The sequence below is a fragment of the Odocoileus virginianus genome, chromosome 11 (genome assembly GCF_023699985.2).
Source record: "Odocoileus virginianus isolate 20LAN1187 ecotype Illinois chromosome 11, Ovbor_1.2, whole genome shotgun sequence".
Lineage (NCBI taxonomy): Eukaryota > Metazoa > Chordata > Mammalia > Artiodactyla > Cervidae > Odocoileus > Odocoileus virginianus.
The window spans coordinates 7,533,738-7,556,243 of NC_069684.1; the positions used below are offsets into that span (position 1 = coordinate 7,533,738).

The 22,506-nt window shown below is 44.6% G+C and overlaps 1 protein-coding gene across 8 annotated transcripts in view; it reads left to right on the plus strand.

Moving 5' to 3' along the window:
• Positions 1-22,506, plus strand: part of HHAT (hedgehog acyltransferase) — a 367,616-nt gene that overhangs the window by 8,165 nt on the left and 336,945 nt on the right. For 7 of the 8 annotated variants that reach the window (XR_011490224.1, XM_070473890.1, XM_070473893.1 and 4 more), the window contains exon 2: positions 8,059-8,168. Coding sequence is in view for 6 of the 8 variants with exons in the window: in XM_070473890.1 (XP_070329991.1) it covers positions 8,078-8,168 (91 nt within the window). In the remaining 2 variants the exon portion in view is untranslated. Of the gene's footprint in view, positions 1-8,058; positions 8,169-21,692; positions 21,833-22,506 lie in introns of those variants that run through there. The other variant, XM_070473892.1, reaches the window with a different exon arrangement.

Sequence of the window (22,506 nt, forward strand, 5' to 3'; positions counted from 1 at the left end):
TATATTGCTCTGCCATGTCATTTTCTTTTCTGTAATGCCTTTGTCATCTCAGTGGACATGAGTTTCTTTTACTTTATTACTTTGTGGTTTCCAGAGTGCTCATTTGTTCCTAAATGTAGAACTATTTCAAGTTTACTCAACCCTTATCTCTATATAACTGCTGACTTTCCCCTCTTATATCAGAGGTAAATTGGTTTGGTTTAGTTCGTCTTCTTCAGTAAATCTCTTAAGAAATGTGTGAGTTAGATTTGTTTCCTATGTATTTGGATTACATCTAGCTGATTTTCTTCCTGGGGAGTATCTGTATTACACATAACTTTAAATTCTTTTGCATGTGTATAGCTTGTATTATCTTCTAGCTTTCCTGATGAATTGATTTCATTGTAGATGTTGAAAAAAATGAATCGGGTAAACTTGAAGAATAGGGAGGTGGGTGAAGGAAGGCTCTGGAATTAGACTTGGTGAGTATGAATCTAAGCTCTGCTGCTTAGATTTGTGTGATTTGGGGCAGATTTCTTGATCCTTCCAGGCTTTGGTGGTCTTTTGTGTTAATGAGGGTACTAGAAGTACCAACTTCAGAGATTTTATGGAGATTAAGTGAAAGAATACTTTTAAAGTGCTTTCTCAGGATAGCTAATCTGTCAATATTACTTATTAGAGTGCAGTTCAGTTCAGTCGCTCAGTCATGTCCGACTCTTTGCGACCCCATGGACTGCAGCACACCAGACCTCCCTGTCCGTCACCAACTCCTGGAGCTTGCTCAAACTCATGTCCATTGAGTCAATGATGCCATCCAAACATCTCATCCTCTGTCGTCCCCTTCTCCTCCTGCCTTCAATCTTTCCCAGCATCTGGGTCTTAATGAGTCAGTATTAGAGTACAGCTGTTACTTAACTCTGGGTAAACTCAGTAGAGAAATATTTCAGTTTAGTTAGTTGGGCATGATGATGGTGATGGTGGTGGAGATTGTCAGCTTCATGCTGAGGTTGCTGTTTTGAAGTCACCTGGTGCATGGGAGTATTTGGCTCCTCTGTCTGTGGAATCCTCCTGGCAAGAACACTGGGGTGGGTTGCCATTCCCTTCTCCAGGGGATGTTCCCGACCCATGGTTCGAACCCAGGTCTCTTGAATTGCCAGTGGATTCTTTGCTGTTTGAGCCGCCATGGAAGCCTGTGGTGCTTATTTAGAGCCCATTTAATGCTGAATACCGAGGGCGAGGAGCAGGAAGGAATTTAAAAGTGGAAGTGTTGGAATCCGTTTGTTGTACTTAGCAACAGTAAAGATAAAGGACTTTTGAAAAGATATTGGATATTGCTGGGGAAAAGCATCTTACAGAAGTTGTGTGTATGCACACTTCAGGCTTTGGCACAGTGAGCTGTCCTTTTCTGCCAAGAGTAAGGAACAGAATTTCTGCCTGAGAGAGTGGGAGCTGAGAAATTGGGTTCTGGTTTTTGCTCCACTGCTGGCTTCTCTGGGTCCTTGGGCAGATTGTGCCTTTTCTCTGAGCAGGACTCTGATCCCTGAAAAAAGAGCTAACTGTTAGTCCTCCTGGTGGGAATGAGAGTGGATGGCATCTTTGAAAGCAGGTGGAGTGTTAAATTACAACGTGAAAGCAAATGTACGTTGTTTCAGTATAGAAAAATCCCTCTTCGTGGAGGAAGCCTTGCCATTTTCCAGCTAAGATTTTATTATGTGGGCCCCACGAGTTCTATGGTTCCCAGATAAATATAGTACGTTTTGAAATTACTCAGCCTGGGGCTCTTATACCCAATACAAGGTAGAGAAATCTTGTTCATCCAGTCTGACTTCTTTCCCTTAATCCCAGGAAAACCTTTGCCATGGTTTTCTTCCAAGACCTAATCTTAAATGCATTTTCTGTCTTAGTTGTCACTTTGTGCCAGTTCCTTACTCTCATTAGTAATACTAACTTTGAGATAATGTAGTCTTAACAGCTTCAGAGATGCTGCTTTAGGTCCTTTATTCCCCCTCCACCTCACTGCCTCCTGGATTAGTTTGGTGCCGTATGCAACTTGATTTTTCCTACTCTGTGTTGCTTGGTTCTAGAACTTTCTCTCCACTTGCTACTGAGGGCCTGAATCGCTGACCTCTCTGCCTCTCGATGCTACCACCATGTCAAAGGTCATCTTCCTGAAGCTTCACACAAAGATTGAATGTTATATGTGTTTAAGACCCTTTGCCACTTGGCTCCTAAACTATACACATTTTCTCTTTCTCATGGTCCTGACGAGGATTCCCTCTGAAGTGGAAGTGTTCTCAGACACATCTTCACCATCAGATCTCCCCGTAACCCTCCTTAGCTCTCACATCAGTAATGCAGCCTCCTTTATATAGATTGATCATGTGGATTCCTACTTTAAAACAGGCCGTGTTGTTGTAGATTGGCTGTTTCCTATAGAAATCATGATGTAAATGGTGATGAGTTTCTAGGCTATTGAATGTGAGAGTGTGAGTGTTAGTCACTCAGTCATGTCTGACTCTTTGCAACCCTGTGGACTATAGCCCCAGGCTCCTCTGTCCATGGAATTCTCCAGGCAAGAATAATGGAGTGGGTTGCCATTCCCTTCTTCAGGAAATGTTCCTGACTCAAGGATCGAACTTGGGTCTCCTGCCTTGTTGGTGGATTCTTTACCATGTGAGCCACAAGGGAAGTCTGGGCTGTCACCTGGATGCCCACTTAGCTGATAATGTTGCTGCAGCCCTGAATCTGTGCATGAAAAACAGAAGATAAACATCACTTACACATTTGAGTAAGGACTTCTTGGATTTCATTGTGGTATCTTGTGCCTGAAGAATAGCATAATCATATTTAGAAAATTGAAACATTAGAAACTTGAGAATTTTCTGGGTCTTTAGGAACCTTTATGAGTTTGGACATTAAAAAAAAAATTCTAGTTGTATTCCCAAAGGTTCAGCTTTTCTTTGATACTCTTGTGTCATTAAATCCTTTGAATCATATCTATCCTGATTGGCTCTCTGAGCGCACAGCTGAAATGAACAGAGGTGGGGAGAGCCCTGGAGAGAGCAGTCTTCTTGAGATAAGTGGACAAGAGTTGAAAAGAATTATTAAGGAAGAAAGGTCTGTTAAGGACAAGTTGGGTGCATGTGTGGTGGAGGTGTTCTGAGGTTACATTTCTGGGATTGTGAACGGTGAGGCAAGAGGAGTGAGTACTGCATATAATTCCTTTTCGGGCGAAGAAAAGGGATGATGAGGAGAGACGCTGGGAAGAAAGCTCTCCAGAGGGTCCCCAAGGACACGTTGTTGCTGTCTGGGGTGGCCTTGGGGCTGGATGTGGGGACAGGAGGGGGATGAGACATGGGAGAAGCTCTTGGAGTGCTGATGAGCGGAAGAAGGCCCAGCAGCAGGTGGGATGCTCAGTCCCTCCCCCCATGGACGGTCAGTTAGAGATCATCAGTTCAGAAGGAAACCCAGGTCTCTGGCCAGGTAAGCTCCCGATCAGTTCAGTTCACTAACTGATCCCACTGGGACGGATTTTAGCTAGTGTTCACTGCATGCTTCTTCTGTGTCAGGCCCTGGGTACGCCTTTTACATTCAATCCACTTAATAAGTCTATGAGGAAGCATATCTTGGAAGCTGTGACCCACTTAAATTCCTGAGCCATTGGCAGAGCCCGGTCACCTCCCAGGTCTGCCTGATGCAGAGTCCACTACTGTGCTGTCAGCAGGAGCTGGTCCAGTCCCCAAATGTTAAATATGAGGACACAGCCCACTGCTTTGTTGCTTATTACTAAGCATCTCTGTGTATATGTCTGCAGAACATATACGATATAGCCAAGAGCAGCATCCAAAAACATTTGAGTTTTCTACTTTTCTGACAGTGAAGTCACCAACGCAGGGGAGTTGTCCTCGAAGGAGAATGTTCACTAAAAGCTTCAAAAGTGCAGGACTTCTGGAAGTTTTAGTTATTCTCCAAGATTATTTATGTTCAAGTTTCAGTAGCTTTTGAAGAGGGGTTCCGCTCTTCGCTGTTGGAGGAAGTTATCCAATATAGTAATACGAGCATCCTTGGGAAGGAGGGCGAATACAAAGCTCAGAGCTTGTAACAGTGACCTGCCGTGTAGGACAGGGAGCTCTGCCCAGTGTTGTGTGGAATCCTGGATGGCAGGCGAGTTTGGGGGAGAATGGATACATGTGTATGTATGGCAGAGTCCCTTTGCTGTCCACCTGAAACGACCATGATGTTGTTTATCAGCTGTAACCCGTGACAAAACAAAAAGTAAAAAAAAAAAAAAAAGCCCAGAGGTTGAAATTTGCTTACCAATAAATGGAAAATTAACTATATTCCTACAAAGTCCCCGAAAGAAATCTTAACATATTCTGGGAGATGCCAGGTATTTAAAAATAAAGGGTGACCAGAGATGTATGAAGCTTGAAGTGGTTCTGAAAAGTATTAGGGGATCCTGTGAAGGCATTGTTGAAATACTGGGGCTTAGAGAGATTGGCCGTGGAAGTACAAGTGGCGGATTCTGGGTCTTCTGGGAGCTTTGTGGGAGAAACTCATGCCTTGGCAACTTGTAGAGGTGGAGGACCACTGATTTCTGACCTCATGTTATGAAAGGGAAAGTTTATATCCCTTCCTGCTGTGACTCCCTGCAGAAAGGGGTTTGTGAGTGGCAAGGTTCTGAGCCAGACTCTGAGGACAAGTAATTCCATGAACTGGTACTAAAGGGGCTCCATCCCTGAGGGGTGAGGTGGGGGCCCAGGGGTCTCAAGACCTGGATTTGCGCCCTGGCTCCATTATTTCTGATTGAATGACCTCACTGCGTTCACATTCATCATCTATAAATGCCTGCCTCCCTTGCTCCACATACTTCACCCAACTCTTGTGAAAATACAATGAGCTCATGGGTGAGGTCTGAGTTTTGGCATTACCGTCACGTATTAGAAGTGCTTGCTGGGGGCTTAACATTTTGCTCTTGTTTTAATTTGACTTTGACATATTTGAGAGGTTTAAGTAAAGCAATGACGGCCATAAAGGGGTTTACATTTAGCTAACTCTGTGTCATTTTGGAACTGATCATTTAATTTGCAGAGTTTTAGGACTTCCTGTTACCCGCTTTATTACTTAAGAGTATAGACATGGCTGCCATGACAGAGATCGAGAACAGCACGGGCTTACACAACCTGGGAATGCATTTCTCTCTCATGTAACAGTCCAGAGATATAAGAGGTCCAGGGCAGTTTTGGGGGTGGGGTGGGGTGGTACGTGCAGTCAGGAACTGAGGCACCTCTGTCTTATTTTTCTCTGTGGCTTTCACCTCTTGGTCTAAATGTGGTTGTTCCAACTCCACCCAGCAGGAAGGGGATGACCACAGCCTCAGAGCCAGAACTATTCAAATATCCACCCTTGGATACACTGAGCTCAGCATCCTTGTGTAAATAAAAATTCAGTTCCTGTGCAAGAAGGGAGACTGCATATACAGAGTGGGTGACTCAATGGGATCATGCTATTGGCTTCCCTTTAAGAAGCGCCCGGAAGATGGAAGACACAGTGGTTTTGTCAGCCCAGTCTTATAAACCACTATGGGATGGCATTTGAAGGGGAGAACGAGGAGGTTGAGACTGTTGGGTTAGAAGAGGTTTGGAGATGGTTTGTGCTTTTATTTTTTAATGTATTTATTTACTTGGCTGCCCGCAGGATCTTTAGTTGTGGGATGTGAACTCTTAGTTGCAGCGTGTGGGATCCAGTTCTCTGAGCATGGAGTTGTGGCCAGTGAACCACCAGGGAAGTCCCTGGGGCTGTCTTCTCTTTAGGTTTTTGAACAATAATCTGTTATTCCTGGAGCATGTAGTAGTCCCGTCCTGCTGCGTTCGGTGACATGTGCTGGGTTCTGTGGACTGAGATGGCGGTCCCTGCTCTCTAAAGGTCGGCTCTGCTGGGGAGACGGGTGTGGCAGGAGTGAGGACAGGAGTGGCTGGTGTAACCTGGGATGGCCGGTGGGCGGCTGTGGGGCTCAAAGGGAAAGACCTGCCCATTCTGGGCAGGCGGGGTGTGTGTGTGTGTGTGTGTGAGATGTGTGTGTGGTGTGTTTGTGATGTGTGTGTAATGTGTGTGTGTGATGTGATTCTGTGTATGTGAGATTGTGTGATGTGTGTGTGCGATATGTGTGTGATGCATGTGTGATGTGTGTGTAATGTGTGTATGTGATGTGTGTGATGTGATTCTGTGTAGGTGAAATGTGTGTGATGTGTGTGTGTGTGTGATATGTGCATGTGTGATGTGTGTGTGTATGATGTGTGTGATGTGATTATGTGTATGTGTGATGTGTGTATGTGATGTGTGTGTGATGTGATTCTGTGTATGTGAGGTGTGTGTGTGAGGTGTGTGTGATATGTGTGTGTGATGTGATTATGTGTATGTGAGATGTGTGTGATGTGTGTGTGTGTGATCCATGTGTGATGTGTGTGTGTGATGTGTGTGTAATGTTTGTGTGTGATGTGTATATGTGTGATGTGATGATGTGTATGTGAGATGTGTGTGATGTGTGTGTGTGTGATCCATGTGTGATGTGTGTGTGTGATGTGTGTGTAATGTTTGTGTGTGATGTGTATATGTGTGATGTGATGATGTGTATGTGAGATGTGTGTGGTGTGTGTGTGTGTGTGTGCTGTGTGATATGATTATGTGTATGTGAGATGTGGGTGATGTGTGTGTGATATGTGTGTGTGATCCATGTGTGATGTGTGTGATGTGTGTATGTGTGATGTGATTATGTGTATGTGAGATGTGTGTATGTATGTGATATGTGTGTGTGGTCCATGTGTGATATGATTATGTGTATGTGAGATGTGTGTGATGTGTGTATGTGTGATGTGATTATGTGTATGTGAGATGTGTGTATGTGTGTGATGTGTGTGTGATGCATGTGTGTGTGTGTGTATGATGTGTGTGATGTGATTATGTGTATGTGAGATGTGTGTATGTATGTGATATGTGTGTGTGATATGTGTGTGTGATCCATGTGTGGTGTGTGTGTGATGTGTGTATGTATGTGATATGTGTGTGTGATCCATATGTGATATGATTATGTGTATGTGAGATGTGTGTGATGTGTGTATGTGTGATGTGATTATGTGTATGTGAGATGTGTGCATGTGTGTGATGTGTGTGTGTGATGGCATGTGTGATATGTGTGTGTGTATGATGTGTGTGATGTGATTATGCATATGTGAGATGTGTGTATGTATGTGATATGTGTGTGTGATGTGTGTATGTGTGATGTGATTATGTGTATGTGAGATGTGTGTGATGTGTGTGTACGTGTGCTGTGTGTGTGATATGTGTGTATGTGTGATGTGTGTATGTGTGTGATGTGTGTGCGTGTGCATGTGTGATATGATTCTGTGTATGTGAGATGTGTGTATGTATGTGATATGTGTGTGTGATGCATGTGTGATATGATTATGTGTATGTGAGAGGTGTGTATGTGTGATGTGATGATGTGTATGTGAGATGTGTGTGATGTGTGTGTGCGTGTGCTGTGTGTGTGATGTGTGTGTGTGTGATGTGATGCTGTGTATGTGAGATGTGTGTGATGTGTGTGTGCGTGTGCTGTGTGTGTGTGTGCTGTGTGTGATGTGATTCTGTGTATGTGAGATGTGTGTATGTATGTGATATGTGTGTGATGCATGTGTGATATTATGTGTATGTGAGATGTGTGTATGTGTGATGTGATGCTGCGTATGTGAGATGTGTGTGATGTGTGTGTGCGTGTGCTGTGTGATGTGTGTGTGTGCTGTGTGTGATGTGTGTGTGTGTGATGTGATGCTGTGTATGTGAGATGTGTGTGATGTGTGTGTGCGTGTGCTGTGTGTGTGATGTGTGTGTGTGTATGAGAGAGAGAGATGTGACCGGGTGGGACGAGGTCACGCAGAGGAGGTGTCTCTGGGAGGAGGGGCTGTGTCTTGACGAGGGACGGTCCCTGGGGGCACAAGGGGACTGGCTGGCGATGGTGATGAGAGGTTGTCTTCCAGTGTCATGTTTTTGGCTTACGGCTTTTATTTCCATTTCTCTTCCTAGAAACTCTCGGTGTGGAGCAATGCTGCCGTGGTGGGAACTGTCCTTTTACCTGTTAGCTTCCGTAGGCTTCCACGTCTATTCTTTCTATGAAGTCTACAAAGTCTCCAGAGGTAAGGTCCCCTTTTTTCTCAACTTGTGTCAGGAACGCAGGGTGGGGCGGGAGTGCTGGGAGGTGGAGGTTCAGGACGACGCGTGGGATGGCTCGCGCTCCGCTCTGCTTTCCCCCTCGTCTTGGGCAGTTTGAATCGATGACCTGAGTCAGTGGAGGTTGCCACCCTAATCTTGGATCTTCAAGTTGATCCTGTGGCGGGTCCTCTGAAGCAGGAAGGTTTGGTTCAGTGGCCACTGAAGGCCACGCAGGTGCTTTGCACTGATAAATAGTGGTAAGCTCTTAAATTTCCACCTCGCCTCTGCTCCTCTCGGACATGTGGAGGCTGCCCACGGTGTCGGAGGCCCGGACACCCTTCCTCTTCTTGTCCTGCTGGCTGTCCTGCTTTTGTGCACGTGTTGAAGAGGAACCGTTACCAAGCCCTTGGAAGGGGAGGGACCCTCCTTTCCTTAAAGCTTCTTGGAACAAACATCGCCATGTCACTTCTGCTCACACCCGTTGACCAGCGCCAATTCCCGTGGCCCCAGCTGGTAGGCTGGGAAATATTGTGGTTAGCTCGGTGGCCGTGAGCTGCACAAAACTTCCCTTACTGGGGAGGACTGGAAGAGAATTTTGGCGGGTCCACGAGTGGTCTCTTCCATAGCCAAGGACAGTTTCCTAGAGGTGATGGTGAGCCTTGTCTTAAGGTAGAACAGAAGTCAGCCAAGTAGAGAAGAGGGCAGAGGCTCTGTGGGCAGAGGTGGGTTTGCAGGCAAATGGACAAATGTGTGCCATGCCGCTGGGGGGTGAGGAAACACAGCGTGACCTGGAAACTGCACCGCTCGGTAGGGCTGGTGCTTGGAGGGAGGGCGCCAAGGGTCGAGCTTTGATCAAGGAGCAGGGATAGGTTGTGAATGACTCTTGTGTATTCCCTTGGCTGAGGCTGCTGCTGCTGCTAAGTCACTTCCATCGTGTCCGACTCTGTGCGACCCCATAGGTGGCAGCCCACCAGGCTCCTCTGTCCCCGGGATTCTCCAGGCAAGAACACTGGAGTGGGTTGCCATTTCCTTCTCTAATGCATGCATGCAGGCTAAGTCGCTTCAGTTGTATCCAATTCTGTGTGACCCTATGGGCAGCAGCCCGCCAGGCTCCTCTGTCCATGGGATTCTTTAGACAAGAATGCTGGACTGGGATGCCATTTCCTGTCCTTTGGCTGAGGAGTCTGGACTTCATCTGGAAGGTAGGAGAGTTTGCTGAAAGTAAACTCTCAGTTTTCAGTAAACTTTGAGTAAAGTTTCCTGAAAACGGCAAAGGCGGGTTGGGGAAGCATGGTTGGCAGTGCTGAGCTCTGGGTGTCTGCCTCCACACGGGTCCCGGGATTGGTTTGCATCAGCAGGATCAGCCTTGTTCCCATTCTACACGTGTCCCGCGCAGCCCTGTGGGCTTGGTCGCAGAGACTGACCGGCGAAAGTAGATGAAGACGGTTGGGTCAGGGCCATCCAAGAAGCGGCATCCGCCTGCTGGAGCCTCTCAGCTCTCAGGGCCCGTGTGTGCGGAGCTTACCTGCTCTGTGTCAGGCTCCCTGTGAGGTTCTTTCTGCACCTCCTCTCATTCCGTCTTTAGAGCAGCCCTGTGAGATGTGGGGTGTTACTTAGAAGACGGGCTTGGCTGCAATGACGATAGTCGGGGCTGGAATGGTGTCTGGAGGGCATCCCCGACCTTGGCTACTTCTACCACGTTCCTCTGCCATCCTTAACATGTGGTTCCCCCCCCCCCATGACATGAGGTGGCTGCTCCAGCTCAACTGCCGTCTTCACTTTTTTTTTTTTACCAGCAGGAAGCATGGAAGGGAAGGGGAGGACAGATCCTCTTTTCCAGAGCATAACCCTGAAAGTTCCTTCATCCTGTTCATCCAACTACTGTTCCCTAGAACCTAGTCCTGTGGACCTATCAACTGTGAGGGAAGCTCGTAAATGTAATCTTTGGTTGGAAGGCCATTTTTTTCTCCCCCAGCGGAACTGAAGTGTTCTATTCTAGAAGAGGAAAGAAAGAATGGGTGTTAGCAGTTAATCATCAGTCTTTTCCATAAATGGGTGTCTTTGTTATCCATTGTTACATAACTGATCGCCCTGAAGCTTTGTGATTTAAAACAACCACTGCCATTTGTTATCACTCACTGTTCTGTGAGGATTTTTCCCCTTTTAAATAGACTATTTTTTTAGAGCAGTTTTAGGTTCACAGCAAAATTGGGCAGGAAATACAAAGAGCTTCTATGCACCCAGTGTCCCACACAAGCACAGCCTCCCTGGCTACCAGCGTCCTGCACCAGATTTGTTACAATTAACAACCTGCGTTGATATATCGTTATCACCCAAAGTCCATAGTTTGGTGACTAAATGTAGGGTTCATTCTTGGTGGCGTTCATTCTGTGAGTTTTGAGAAATGTAAGTTACATGTTGGCATCATTATATCAATAATATCGTACAGAGGAGTTTCACTGCCCTAAAAATCTGTCCTCTGTCTGTTCATCCCTCCCTCCTCTTTAACCACTGGCAACCACTTATCCTTTTACCATCTTCATAGTTTCACCTATTTCCATTAAATTTTCTTTTTTTTTTTTTTTTTTTTGCCACACCATGTGGCTTGTGGAGTCCTAGTTCTCTGACCAAGGATCAGACCTGGGTTCCCTGCAGAGTCTTAACCTCTGGACTGCCAGGGAGTTCCCCAATTTGACCTATTTCAAAATATCGTATAGTTGGAATCTGAAATCGTGTCTTTCACTTAATATGCATTTAAGTTCCTTCTTGACTTTTCATAGCTTGAGAGCTTATTTCTTTCTAGTGATGAACAGTATTCCATTGTTTGAATATAGTGATGAACAGTATTCCATTGTCTGAATACTCATTCACTGATTTAAAGGCATCTTGTAGCCTCCTAGTTTTGGCGATTATGAATAAGTTCAGTTCATCAGTTCAGTTCAGTCGCTCAGTCGTGTCCAACTCTTTGCGACCCCATGAATCGCAGCACGCCAGGCCTCCCTGTCCATCACCAACTCCCGAGCTTACTCAAACTTATGTCCATTGAGTCGGTGATGCCATCCAGCCATCTCATCCTCTGTCGTCCCCTTCTCTTGCCCCCAACCCCTCCCAGCATCAGGGTCTTTTCCAGTGAGTCAACTCTTCGCATGAGGTGGCCAAAGTATTGGAGTTTCAGCTTCAGCGTCAGTCCTTCCAGTGAACACCTAGGACTGATTATGAATAAAGCTGCTGTTAAATCCATATGAAGGTGTTTGTGTGGACATTACAACACCCATCACTCCCTTTGGGCAAATACGGAGGAGTCGTGGCTGAATTGTACGTTAAGAGTATGTTTATTTTTTATAAGAAACTGCCAGTTTTCTTCCAAAGTAGCTATATATCATTTTGCATTCTCACCAAAAATGGGTTCCTGTTGCTCCACATCCTTGTAAGCATTTGGTGGTGTCAGTGTTTTAGATTTTGGCCATTGTAATATGTGTGTAGTGGTATGTCATTATTGTTGTCGTTTGCATTTTCCTGACGATGTGTACTGTGGAGCATATTTTCATGTGCTTATTTGCCATCTGTATAGTCCTTTGGTGAGCTGTCAGGTCAGGACTTCTGCCCATTTTAAAATAAAAATTTTCATTTTCTTATTGCTGATCTTCGGCAGTCATTTTGTATCTGTTAGATAACAGTCCTCTATCAGACATCCCTTTTGCAGGTATTTTCTCCCAGGCTGTGGCTTATCTCCTCATCCCCTTGACTGTGTCTTTCACAGAGTGAAAGCTTTGAACTTTAATGTACCCAACTTATCAACTTGTCCTCTCATGGACTATGGTGCTGTATCTAAAAGTGTGTCTATGGTGTTTTACCTAAAAAGTCATTGTACAGATTTTTCTCTGATACTATCCTCTGGGAGTTTATAATTTTGTGTTTTACATTTAGATCTATGATATCTGTGATATACATTTGTGTGTGTCTGGATTCTTTTTTTTTTTTGCATGTGGATGTTCATTTGTTCCAGCACCACTTGTTGAAGAGATACTCCATTGTATTACCTTGGCTCATTTGTCATAAAGACTGGTTGAGTAAACTCATGTGGGTCTATTTCTGGGCTCTCTATTCTGTTGCGTGGACCTCTTTGTTCTTTTACCAATACCAAACTGTCTTGCATATCACAGCTTTATAGTAAGTCTTGAAGTTGGATTGTATTGGTCATCCAATTTTATTTTTCTCCTTCAGTATTATGTTGTATATTCTGAGTCTTTTGCCACTCTGTGTAAAGTACCAAGAGAGGTACTTGTACCAAGTAGATACTAAGTTTGTTGTTATCTACAAAATAACTTGCTAGAATTTCGATTTGGATTGCATTGACTATATATAGGTCAAGTATGGAAGAATGGACACCTTGAGAATATTGAGTCTTTCTATCCATGAGCATGAAATACATATATCTATATTTAGTTATTTGAGTTCATTTGTCAGAGTTTTGTTATTTTCCTCATATAACACACATATTTTGTTACTTAAATATTTCATTTTTGAGGGTGCTGTTGTTTTTAATTTCAAATTTTACTTGTTCATTGCTGATCTATAGTAAAGCGATTGACTTTTGTATATTAACCTTGTATCCTGTAACCTTGTTCAGAGAAGGCAGTGGCACCCCTCTCCACTACTCCTGCCTGGAAAATCCCATGGACGGAGGAGCCTGGAGGCTGCAGTCCATGGAGTCGCAAAGAGTCGGACACGACTGAGCGACTTCACTTTCACTTTTCACTTCCATGCATTGGAGAAGGAAACGGCAACCCACCCCAGTGTTCTTGCCTGGAGAATCCCAGGGACGGGGGAGCCTGGTGGGCTGCCGTCTATGGGGTCGCACAGAGTCGGACAGGACTGAAGTGACTTAGCTTGTAACCTTGTTACAATTGCTTATTAGTTCCAGGAGTTTTTTGGTTGATTCTTTGTTTTTTCTAGAGAGACAATCATGTTATCTGCATACAAAGACAATTTTGTTTCTTCGTGACATTCTACTTACCTTCTATTTCATTTTCTTCTCCTTATTGCATTAGCAGGATTTCCAGTACAGTGGTGAGAAGCAACATCCTTAACCTTTTTCCTGATCTGAGTAGGAAAGCTTCTAGCTACTCACCATTAAGTATGATGTTAGTAGGTTTTTGTAAAAAAAGATATTCTTTACTACTCCTTAGAAGGAAAGTTATGACCAACCTAGACAGCATATTAAAAAGAAGAGACATTACTTTGTCAACAAAGGTTTGTCTAGTAAAGGCTATGGTTTTTCCAGTGGTCATATATGGATGTGAGAGTTGGACTATAAAGAAAGCTGAGCACCAAAGAATTGATGCTTTTGAACTGTGGTGTTGGAGAAGACTCTTGAGAGTCTCTTGGACTACAGGGAGATCCAACCAGTCCATTCTAAAGGAGATCAGTCCTGGGTGTTCATTGGAAGGACTGATGCTGAAGCTGAAACTCCAAAACTTTGGCCACCTGATGTGAAGAGCTAACTCATTGGAAAAGACCCTGATGCTGGGAAAGATTGAGGGCAGGAGGAGGAGGGGACGACGGAGGATGAGATGGTTGGATGGCATCACCGACTCAATGGACATGGGTTTGGGTGGACTCTGGGAGTTGGTGAAAGACAGGGAGGCCTGGCGTGCTGCGGTTCATGGGGTCGCAAAGAGTGAGACATGACTGAGCGACTGAATTGAACTGAACCCAGTTAAGAAGGGTCCTCTCTTATTTCTAGTTTGCTGGGAGTTTTAAGTCCTAAATGGGTATTGCATTTTTTTTTCAATGCTTTTTGTGTTTCTACTGATATGATAATGTGGTTTTTCTTTAGCCTGTTGTGATGGATTGCATGGACTGATTTTCACGTCCTGTGAGACTTTGTTTTTAATAAATCTGATTGGACCTAGCTGGGCAGCTCTGTGTGTTGTCAGCTGGGCTGCAGTCTTCTGGTGGCTGAGCTGGGCTGAAATGTCCGAGCTGGCTCACTCACGTGATGGGGTATCACTCAAGGGCGCAGCTGGAGGCTGTCAGCTGGAATGCCACGGTTCTCTGTATGTGGTTCTCCACATGGCCTTCAAGGAGAAGCATGGTGTGTGTATAAAACCAGAGGCTGCCGAGCTCTTAGAATACAACCTAGAAAGTTGCATATGTCACTTCTGCCTCGTTTCTTGGTCAAAGGAAATCTTAGGGCCAGTTTGGATTCAAGCAGAAAAAAGACTATGGCTTTTTATGGCTGGGGCCATAGACAGGGCGAGAAGGGATTGATGGTGGTCATCTTTAGGAGCCTCTACCACAACGAATATTACAGTTCTTCACCCAGACAGGGATACCAAACTTGAAAAATATAACGTGTCCAAGGCCACACATCTGAAAAACGATGGAACAGGTTTGGCCAACTCTAGACCCAATATTTTATTCTGTTCTGCCACTCATGTTTGTTGACAATTTAATTTCCTTAAGTGGCTTGTGTTACAGGGGAAGCTCTTTTATCCATTGTACGGTAAAACTTCAGACCTTAAAATCTCAAACTTACTGGAATAAAATTTTTCCTTTCTCTGTGGTGAAAGCTACTGGGATGGAGGTGGGAAAGGACCCTTCTGTGGAGGGTACAAATCTTTTCTGCACCTCCGTTGATCCAGAAGCTGTCATCCTGTTTGACTTATTAGTGACCACACCCTAGCCTGGGGCTTCTTTTATCTTTCATGCTTTTGTCTTTTAATGTCAGTGCCAAAGTGTTTGGCCACTCCCAGGAATTGTCTTCTTCCTCTGATGCCTTTCTTTGCTCACAGAAACCAGATCCCCCTGCCAAAGTGTGTTTGATGGTGTGACGTTGAGTCTTCTTGGCTCCATGTCTCACTGTCTAATTCAGGAAAAAGTGCTGCTTAACCCACATTATGGAAGTAGGTCCACTGGGAAAACTCTCTTCTATGAAATTTTTTGGTGTGTTTGTCTCTGAAGCAAATACAGGGCCTAGAACATATTAAGAGCTCAAAGCTTATTTGTTAAGTGAAATGCCACCAGGGGCATTGGCACGGCTGACTTCTCTGGGCACAGAGGTGGTGTCTAATTTACTGTTTTCTTCCCCGTCAGCAGTAGCAGGGTTTTCCAGCCATGAGGGACAGCAGACTGATTTTAACAGCTCTAGTCAAATGGGATCTCTTGGTAAATCCACAGCAAGGACTGAACAGAACACACACACACCTCCTTCCTCCCAAGTCTACCAAAAGTCTGCTTAGAGCATCTCAAAGTCATCTGAAGTGCTTGGGGGTGCTGGTGGGGGTGGGGAGGGTGCTGACCATGTGTGCTGGGTCACCTCTCCCCTGGTATTCTGGAGAACGGGGGCTCATCCAGACCTACTGCATCAAGTTTGTGTCTTATGGTTTAGAATATGTAGAAATTACTTTTATGTCTCTGTGATTGCACTTAATTTGAGGAAAGCTACAGAATGCCACGCAGTAACCTTGAAGGAATGAATGCCTCTGCCTAAGAGAGGGCCATGTAGTTTTGTTGTGCATGTCAGCTTAATGCAGTTCTTGAGATGAAAACAGTTGAATTCTCATCAGAGAAAAGCCCTTGGTGATAGGAGATCACCTGGAAAGGCATCTGGAAGGGAAAGTCTTAGCTGCTGTTTCAATTTACTGCCTGTTGGTTTATACTCAAATTTTCTATTTCTTCTTGTGCCCTCTTTGGACAGTTTGTAGCTTTCTAGAGATCTGTGCATTTTATGGAGGTTTTCACCTTGATTAGTGTGTAGTGGCTCATAACACTCATTAATGTTTCAGAGACAAACACTCATTAAATGTTTCTCTAGTTGGCTTCTCTCTTTATATATTTTATTTATTTACATCTTCTCCCTCCCTTCCTGTCTTGTTCTTCTCCCTTCCTCCTATTTTTTTTTCTTTGATCAATTGTGTTAGAGATCTTATTCATCTTTTCAGCTTTGGCTTTGTTAGGTGTCTCAGCTGTTTCATTTTGTTCTCCAACCCATTGATTTCTGCCCTTATCTGATTAGTCCCTTCCTTATTGTTTCTTTGGATTTGCTCTGTTCCTTCTCATTTCAGCTTCATGAGTTGAATGCTTGTTTATTTTGTGAGAGATCTGTTTGTACTCTTGTGTCTGATTGTTTTTCTCAGAAGGATTTCCAGAAGAGGAGTTACAGAGTCAAACTAATTGAAAAAGTTTTTAAGGTTCTTGACAGATACACCCAGAGTGTTCTCCAGGAATTCTTTGTCAAGTAACACTCCTTCTTTTGGAGAATGTCTATCTTACTGTAGTCTCTGTAAGTTGAGCCTTTATTCTTCAATCCATCTCACATGTATTTGATATATAGTATGAAGTGAAGAGTTGAATTATTTATTTTCTCACATAGATAACCAAACACTATAAACTAAGTCTTTCTTTACTGAATTTTAATGCAATCTTGAGCAGGTACTAAATTCTTGTATCTACTAAATTCTTTTATGTATACACACATGAATGCACATATACAGTTTGGGGTCTGTCTTTTCCGGGGGCTGTCTCTTGTGTTTCATTGATTTTTCAATCAGTTCTTACATCAGTACTGTGCTGTTTTAATTATTTTTGCTTTTTGAATGTCTCAGTATCTGGTGGAGTAAGTTACCACTCTTTTTTTTCTGTACTTCCAGTCTTTTCTTAGCTACTCTTACTGGTTTATTCTTCAAGATACATGTTTGAAATTGTCAGGTTTGAAAAAAATGTCATTAGGGTTTTAATTAGATTACAGTAAACCTAGAAATTAATTTTTGAATAATTTAATATCTTATAATATTGTGTCTTTTCGTCAAGGAGTGTGGTGTTTTTTCCTCAATGTTTCTCTTATTTCCCTTAGTAAAAGTTCATGATGTCTTCGTAATAGGGCCTGTTAAAGTTCCTATTAAGATTGTTTCTAAGTCTTTTTTTTCCTTTTGTAATTGGGATGTTTTCCAGTTGTATTTTCTATAATTTCTGAGTATTTCTGGTCTGTAGTAAAGATGTTTATTTTGGTTTCTCTATTTTATAACAATTATTTAATTCTCTTAGTGTTTGGCATTTATCATTTGATCCTCCTGGTTTTTGTATTTAGATAATATCATCCATACTAATGATAATGGTTTTGCTTCTTCTGGGCTTCCCTGGTGGCTCACTTGGTAAAGAATCCGCCTGCAATGCAGGAGACCCTGGTTTGATTCCTGGGTCAGGAAGATCTGCTGGAGAAGGGAAAGGCTACCTACTCCAGTATTCTGGCCTGGAGAACTCCATGGACTGTACAGTCCATGGGGTCGCAAAGAGTTGGACACCACTGAGCAACTTTCACTTTTTGCTTCATCTATTATTACTTAACTAGGACTATTAGAACAATGCAGTAGTTGGAAAAGAATGCTATCCTTATTTTAATCCTTACTTTAATGGAAATCCCTATATTGCTTTCCTGTTAGTGATAATTGAATAAGCTTTGCTCTGGGGGAAAACAGTCATGTTAAGGAATACTTCTAGCTCTCTTTTACTAAAATTTTAAGATAATATACGTTGAATTTTATCCATTTTTTAAAGTATTTATTCAGATGATCACATACATAGTTTTCCTTTCTCAACCTACTGATATCACTTAAAGATTTTTCCAGTATGGTTTATATGGATTCCTACAACAAGCCTACTGTAACTGTGGTATTCTTACACTGCTTGTTTCCGTGTTTAAAAAGTATTAATAATTTCGAAATGAGATTAGTTGGCCTACAGTTTTATTGTTTATTCTGCAGATTTCAATGTCAGCATTTTGTTAACTTTCTGAAATGAATGAGGAAGCTCCCCCCCCCCCCCCGCCCCCCCGCCCTCACAGTATGGAACTGCTTAAACAGTATCAGAGTTTGACGTTATTTGCTTGTAAGTTTGTCTAGCCATGGAGTCTCTTTTTAAGTAGATTCATTAAAAACTTTTCAGTATCTTTCAGGATTCTTGGTATATTTAGGTTTTCTTCTTCAGTTGGTGGCATTTATATTTTTCAATTTTATTGAAGTTTTCAGATGTACTAACATACAGTTGTATATCATATTCTTAGAATGTCTTGAATCCCACGTGTCTCATTTCTCTTGTTTTAGGAACTTTACCAAAGGTTTTGTCTATTTGATAGGTTGATTCTCTTTTTTGTAAGAACAAGCTCTTGGATTTATTTATAAATTCTACTATTTTTCTGTTATCAGTGATTAGTTTCTCAAGCAGCTATCTTAGGTTATTTGGCTTTACAGAGCCCAGGTTCACCTCTCATGGAATAGCTATCTTCCTGAAAAGTTGCAGTTAGAGACATTTTATAAAAGGAACTGCGCTTTTTTACTGAGTTATTTCACAGGTGTTTTATTTTCATTTCTTTAATCTTCAGTGACAAGCAATTAACGTTTTTCACCAGGGAGCCCTGATATTTAAGCAAATATGGAGCAAATTAGTTGAATTACTGCCTCCAGTTTCTTTTCTTTCTTTTACATATTTATATATAGTAGGTGTTCTTAAAGCGGGATGCAAATATAGTTGAGCATATTCACCTTTGGGCTTTTGTTTGTTCCTTTGCACGCCTGTTCTCATCACTTGTCACTAATCCCAGCTTATGGGAAAAGGATACAGGAGCTCATTTATAGATGAATTCTTTCATGTTGTTCATTTAACACATGGACCTCTCATGAAGGATGGGCTTTGCCAGTCTGGAAGTAATTTTTGCCATTTAACTTTTGTGATTAGGGGAGTTTGGCTGCAAGGTGGCTGGTTAGTTATCTGGGACCCAGTTCAGGATGGGGATGACGGCTGCCAATCCTGTGTTTGAACAGGTGGCCTTGCCCTCGGAACCAGGGAGCTGGCCGCCTGTGGAGAGGGCCGCTGGGGGCCGAGCCTGCCAGATAGCCAGCCCGGATAGTGGGCGTCGTGACGCAGCTGAGGCTCCCAGCGTGCCAGCTGGTAGGGGCCGAGCCTGCCCAGATAGCCAGCCCGGGTAGTGGGCGTCGTGACGCAGCTGAGGCTCCCAGCGTGCCAGCTGGTAGGGCTCCGTGTTATACTTGACCTTATACTTGACCTTTGTTTTCTATGGGGCCTCTCTGATGGCTTAGTGGTAAAGAGTCTGCCTGCAATGCAGGAGACCCGGGTTCGATCCCTGGATTGGGAAGATTCCCTGGAGAGGGGCATGGCAACCCACTCCAGTATTCTTGCCTGGAGAATCCCATGGACAAAGGAACCTGGTGGGCTACAGTCCACGGAGGGTCACAAAGAGTCGGACACGACTGGGCAGCTGACAATTTCCTGTGTTACTCATGGCCAGGGTCGTAGCAGATCGTCGACTCCCGGCCTCCCTCCTGGGATGCTGGGCCTCCTGGCCCGCTCCTTCCTCTCAGGCTTACACTGGTGTTTTCTTCCTAAGCTGATACCGCGGGGAGGGCCTCCTGGGGGCCTGCGGAGCATCTGCTTTCTTAGAGCCTGAGATAAACCTCTCGGTGACTCTGGACAGGCGGGGCGGGAGGGCTTTTGAACGCACCCCTCAGGGTTAGAGTCCACAGCGCCTCACTCCTCAGGCCCCCTGCTTCCTCAGCCGTTGCTCCGTGTTGGATCAAACACAAGGACAACTTGCTCTTTGCTGGAGCGTCTCCATCTCAGGCTGGGGCTTCTGCCTCTCCCAGAAGCCCTAAGGATTCCCATGCAAATCGCATGCCTGTCTGGATAGACCCCAGAATTCCTAAGGAGCTGTAGATGAGCTGCTCTGTGATGGAGGTTTGAAGGTCATTTTTGTCCTATGTTGCTTTGCATCCTGTTTACATGTATGATTCCTGTTTACCTGGGCTATTTTTAAAGCACTTTTTCGTTCCCTGGGTGGGAACTGGTTTAGAGGAGGGGAGGAGCCCAGGCCCTCGGAGAATCTCATGGGAAAACCAGCACCTCGTGTCTTGCCTGTGGTCATGTCCGTGTGCACATTTAAGAGCTGCTTGCTGTTAAATTCTCTGGTCTTCAGAAGCCCGTCTTTTCCGCTCCCTTCTCCACTCTCATTCACTACCACAGTCTGCTGCACCACCGGCTTCCTCGAGAAAGGAAGAATCCCTAGGAGTTGATTGGTGAAAGTGAAGTCGCTCAGTCGTGTCCGACTCTTTGCGACCCATGGACTGTAGCCCACCAGGCTTCTCCGTCCATGGGATTTTCCAGGCAAGAGTACTGGAGTGGGTTGCCATTTCCTTCTCCAGGAGATCTTCCCGTCCCAGGGATTGAACCCGGGTCTCCCGCATTGTGGGCAGACGCTTTTACCGTCTGAGCCGCCGGGGAAGTAGGAGCTGATTGGAATTCCTTAAATGCTAGAAGCTTGAAGGACAGATAAGCCACAGTTGGGCGTGCTAGTCTGTAGCAGTGGCTTGTGGCAGATGAGGGTGTGTGCGTGCATGTATTTCCGTCCCCTTCTAGATTACAGTCTCTGATTACTCCTGCCCCACCCCAGAATTGACTTCCCATCAAACTATTGAGGGTGAAAGGGGTACAGAAAGAGCTCCTGCTGCAGCTTGCCAGCGTCCATTCTCCTAGGTCAGCCGAATTCTATAGCAGTGCATTTCAGCTGAATCAAGACAGTCTGGAGACAGTGATCACCAAAGTATCACGAATGGATTCACGTCGTAATGTATGTCATACAGGGTTTGTTTGAGTCGAGAAATCAGACAAGGGTAACTGGTAGGAATTCTCTAAAAGCTGAGGGAGGATTTTGGTCTGGATGATGCTGTCATGACTGTAGCCACAGGTGAGGTCCTGGGATGTGGCTGCTTCAGATTGAGATGTGCTGTAAAGATAATGTGTCCATGGAGTTTTGAAGGATTAGGAAGAAAAAGGAATGTGTAATTGTTTAGCGTTGATTCCACGTTGAAATAATGTTTGGATATATTGGGATAAGTAAGACATGTTGAAATTAATTTCACCTTAAATTTTTGTCTTTTTTAATTCTTTTTGCTTTTTAAAGTGTGCCTACTAAAAACGTTAAAATTACAAATATGTCTCACGTAGTATTTCAGTTGGACTGTGGCAGGACAGGGTTTCATCTTGATTCTCCTGTCCGCGTACGATTCCCTTTTTCCCCACTAGAGGGCGATGTGTCCTAACCGGGAGGAGTCTGGTGCTTCGTGTGGAAACTTCAATGCTTTGGAATGTACCCTTGGAAGAAAAGAACTCGTGTTTTTGGCTTTGTTTCAGTTCTGCGTAATTCTGATGTTTCTGGAGGTTGCACTGTGTAGGAAAGTGAATCCAGAACAGAAGAGGCAAGAAAGCAGAGGGGTTTTCCCCTTCTTGTTGATTTCAGAGGGACCTGCTGCTGTGTCGGGTTGTCGCAGCTCACTGATGGTTCTGGGTTGTTTTCTCGGGACTTGAGTCTGTGTACACCAGCACACACGTATACACACCCAGTGTGGCACGTGGGCAGCTGTAACAGAGGGGCCCGGGGCAACCACACACTGCCACGCCGCCTCCTGCTGCTCGCGGAGTCCGCTGTGCGCGGGCCTGTGGGGCCCTGGGTCCCCGTGCTCCACGGGCCTCCCTTTTCTGCCTGCCCTGGAGGCTGCAGCTGCTGTCCGCTTCGAGTGTGTGTGTACATCTGCCCTTTGACCCTACTCCGGAACCAGCATCATTTCAGGATTACGAAGTCAGGTTTCCTTTGATCTTTCTAGGTTCTCCTTCGTGGTCTTCTGTGTTTTTTGTCTGTTTGTTGGTCTGATGAGAACTGGATTTTTTTTTTTTTTCTTGTATCTGCAGTCTGTGCCCTTTTGGGCGATCTCAGCCACCTCCGGAGGCTTCATCACTGCCCTTATACTGAGGACTTTTCTAAGTCTTTCCCTCCAGCTGAGGCACTCTTTTGAGCTTCATCCATGCCCATCCAGCTGCCTATTAGACATCACGTGTGTGTGTTAGTTTCTCAGTCATGTCCGACTCTGTGACCCATGGATTGTAGCCCACCAGGCTCCTCTGTCCCTGGGATTCTTCAGGCAAGAATACTGGAGTGGGCTGCCATTCCTTTCTCTGGGGGGGTCTTTTCAGCCCAGAGATTGAACCCAGGTCTCCTGCACTGCAGGTAGACCCTCTACCATCTAGGCCACCAGAGAGGCCCACATAGACACCCAGAGAGATCACAGAGACACCCCAGATTCAGTCCCCACAGCACTCCTTACCTCCTGTGTTGTGGCATTCACCAACATTGTTGTAATTTCTTACTATTTGTCTCTCTTACCCAGGATACAGTAAGTCCCAGGAGGGCAATAGCCATGCCGGTCATGTTCTGCTTCCTTCCTACTATTTCACACTGTGCCTGGTTCTTGTTCA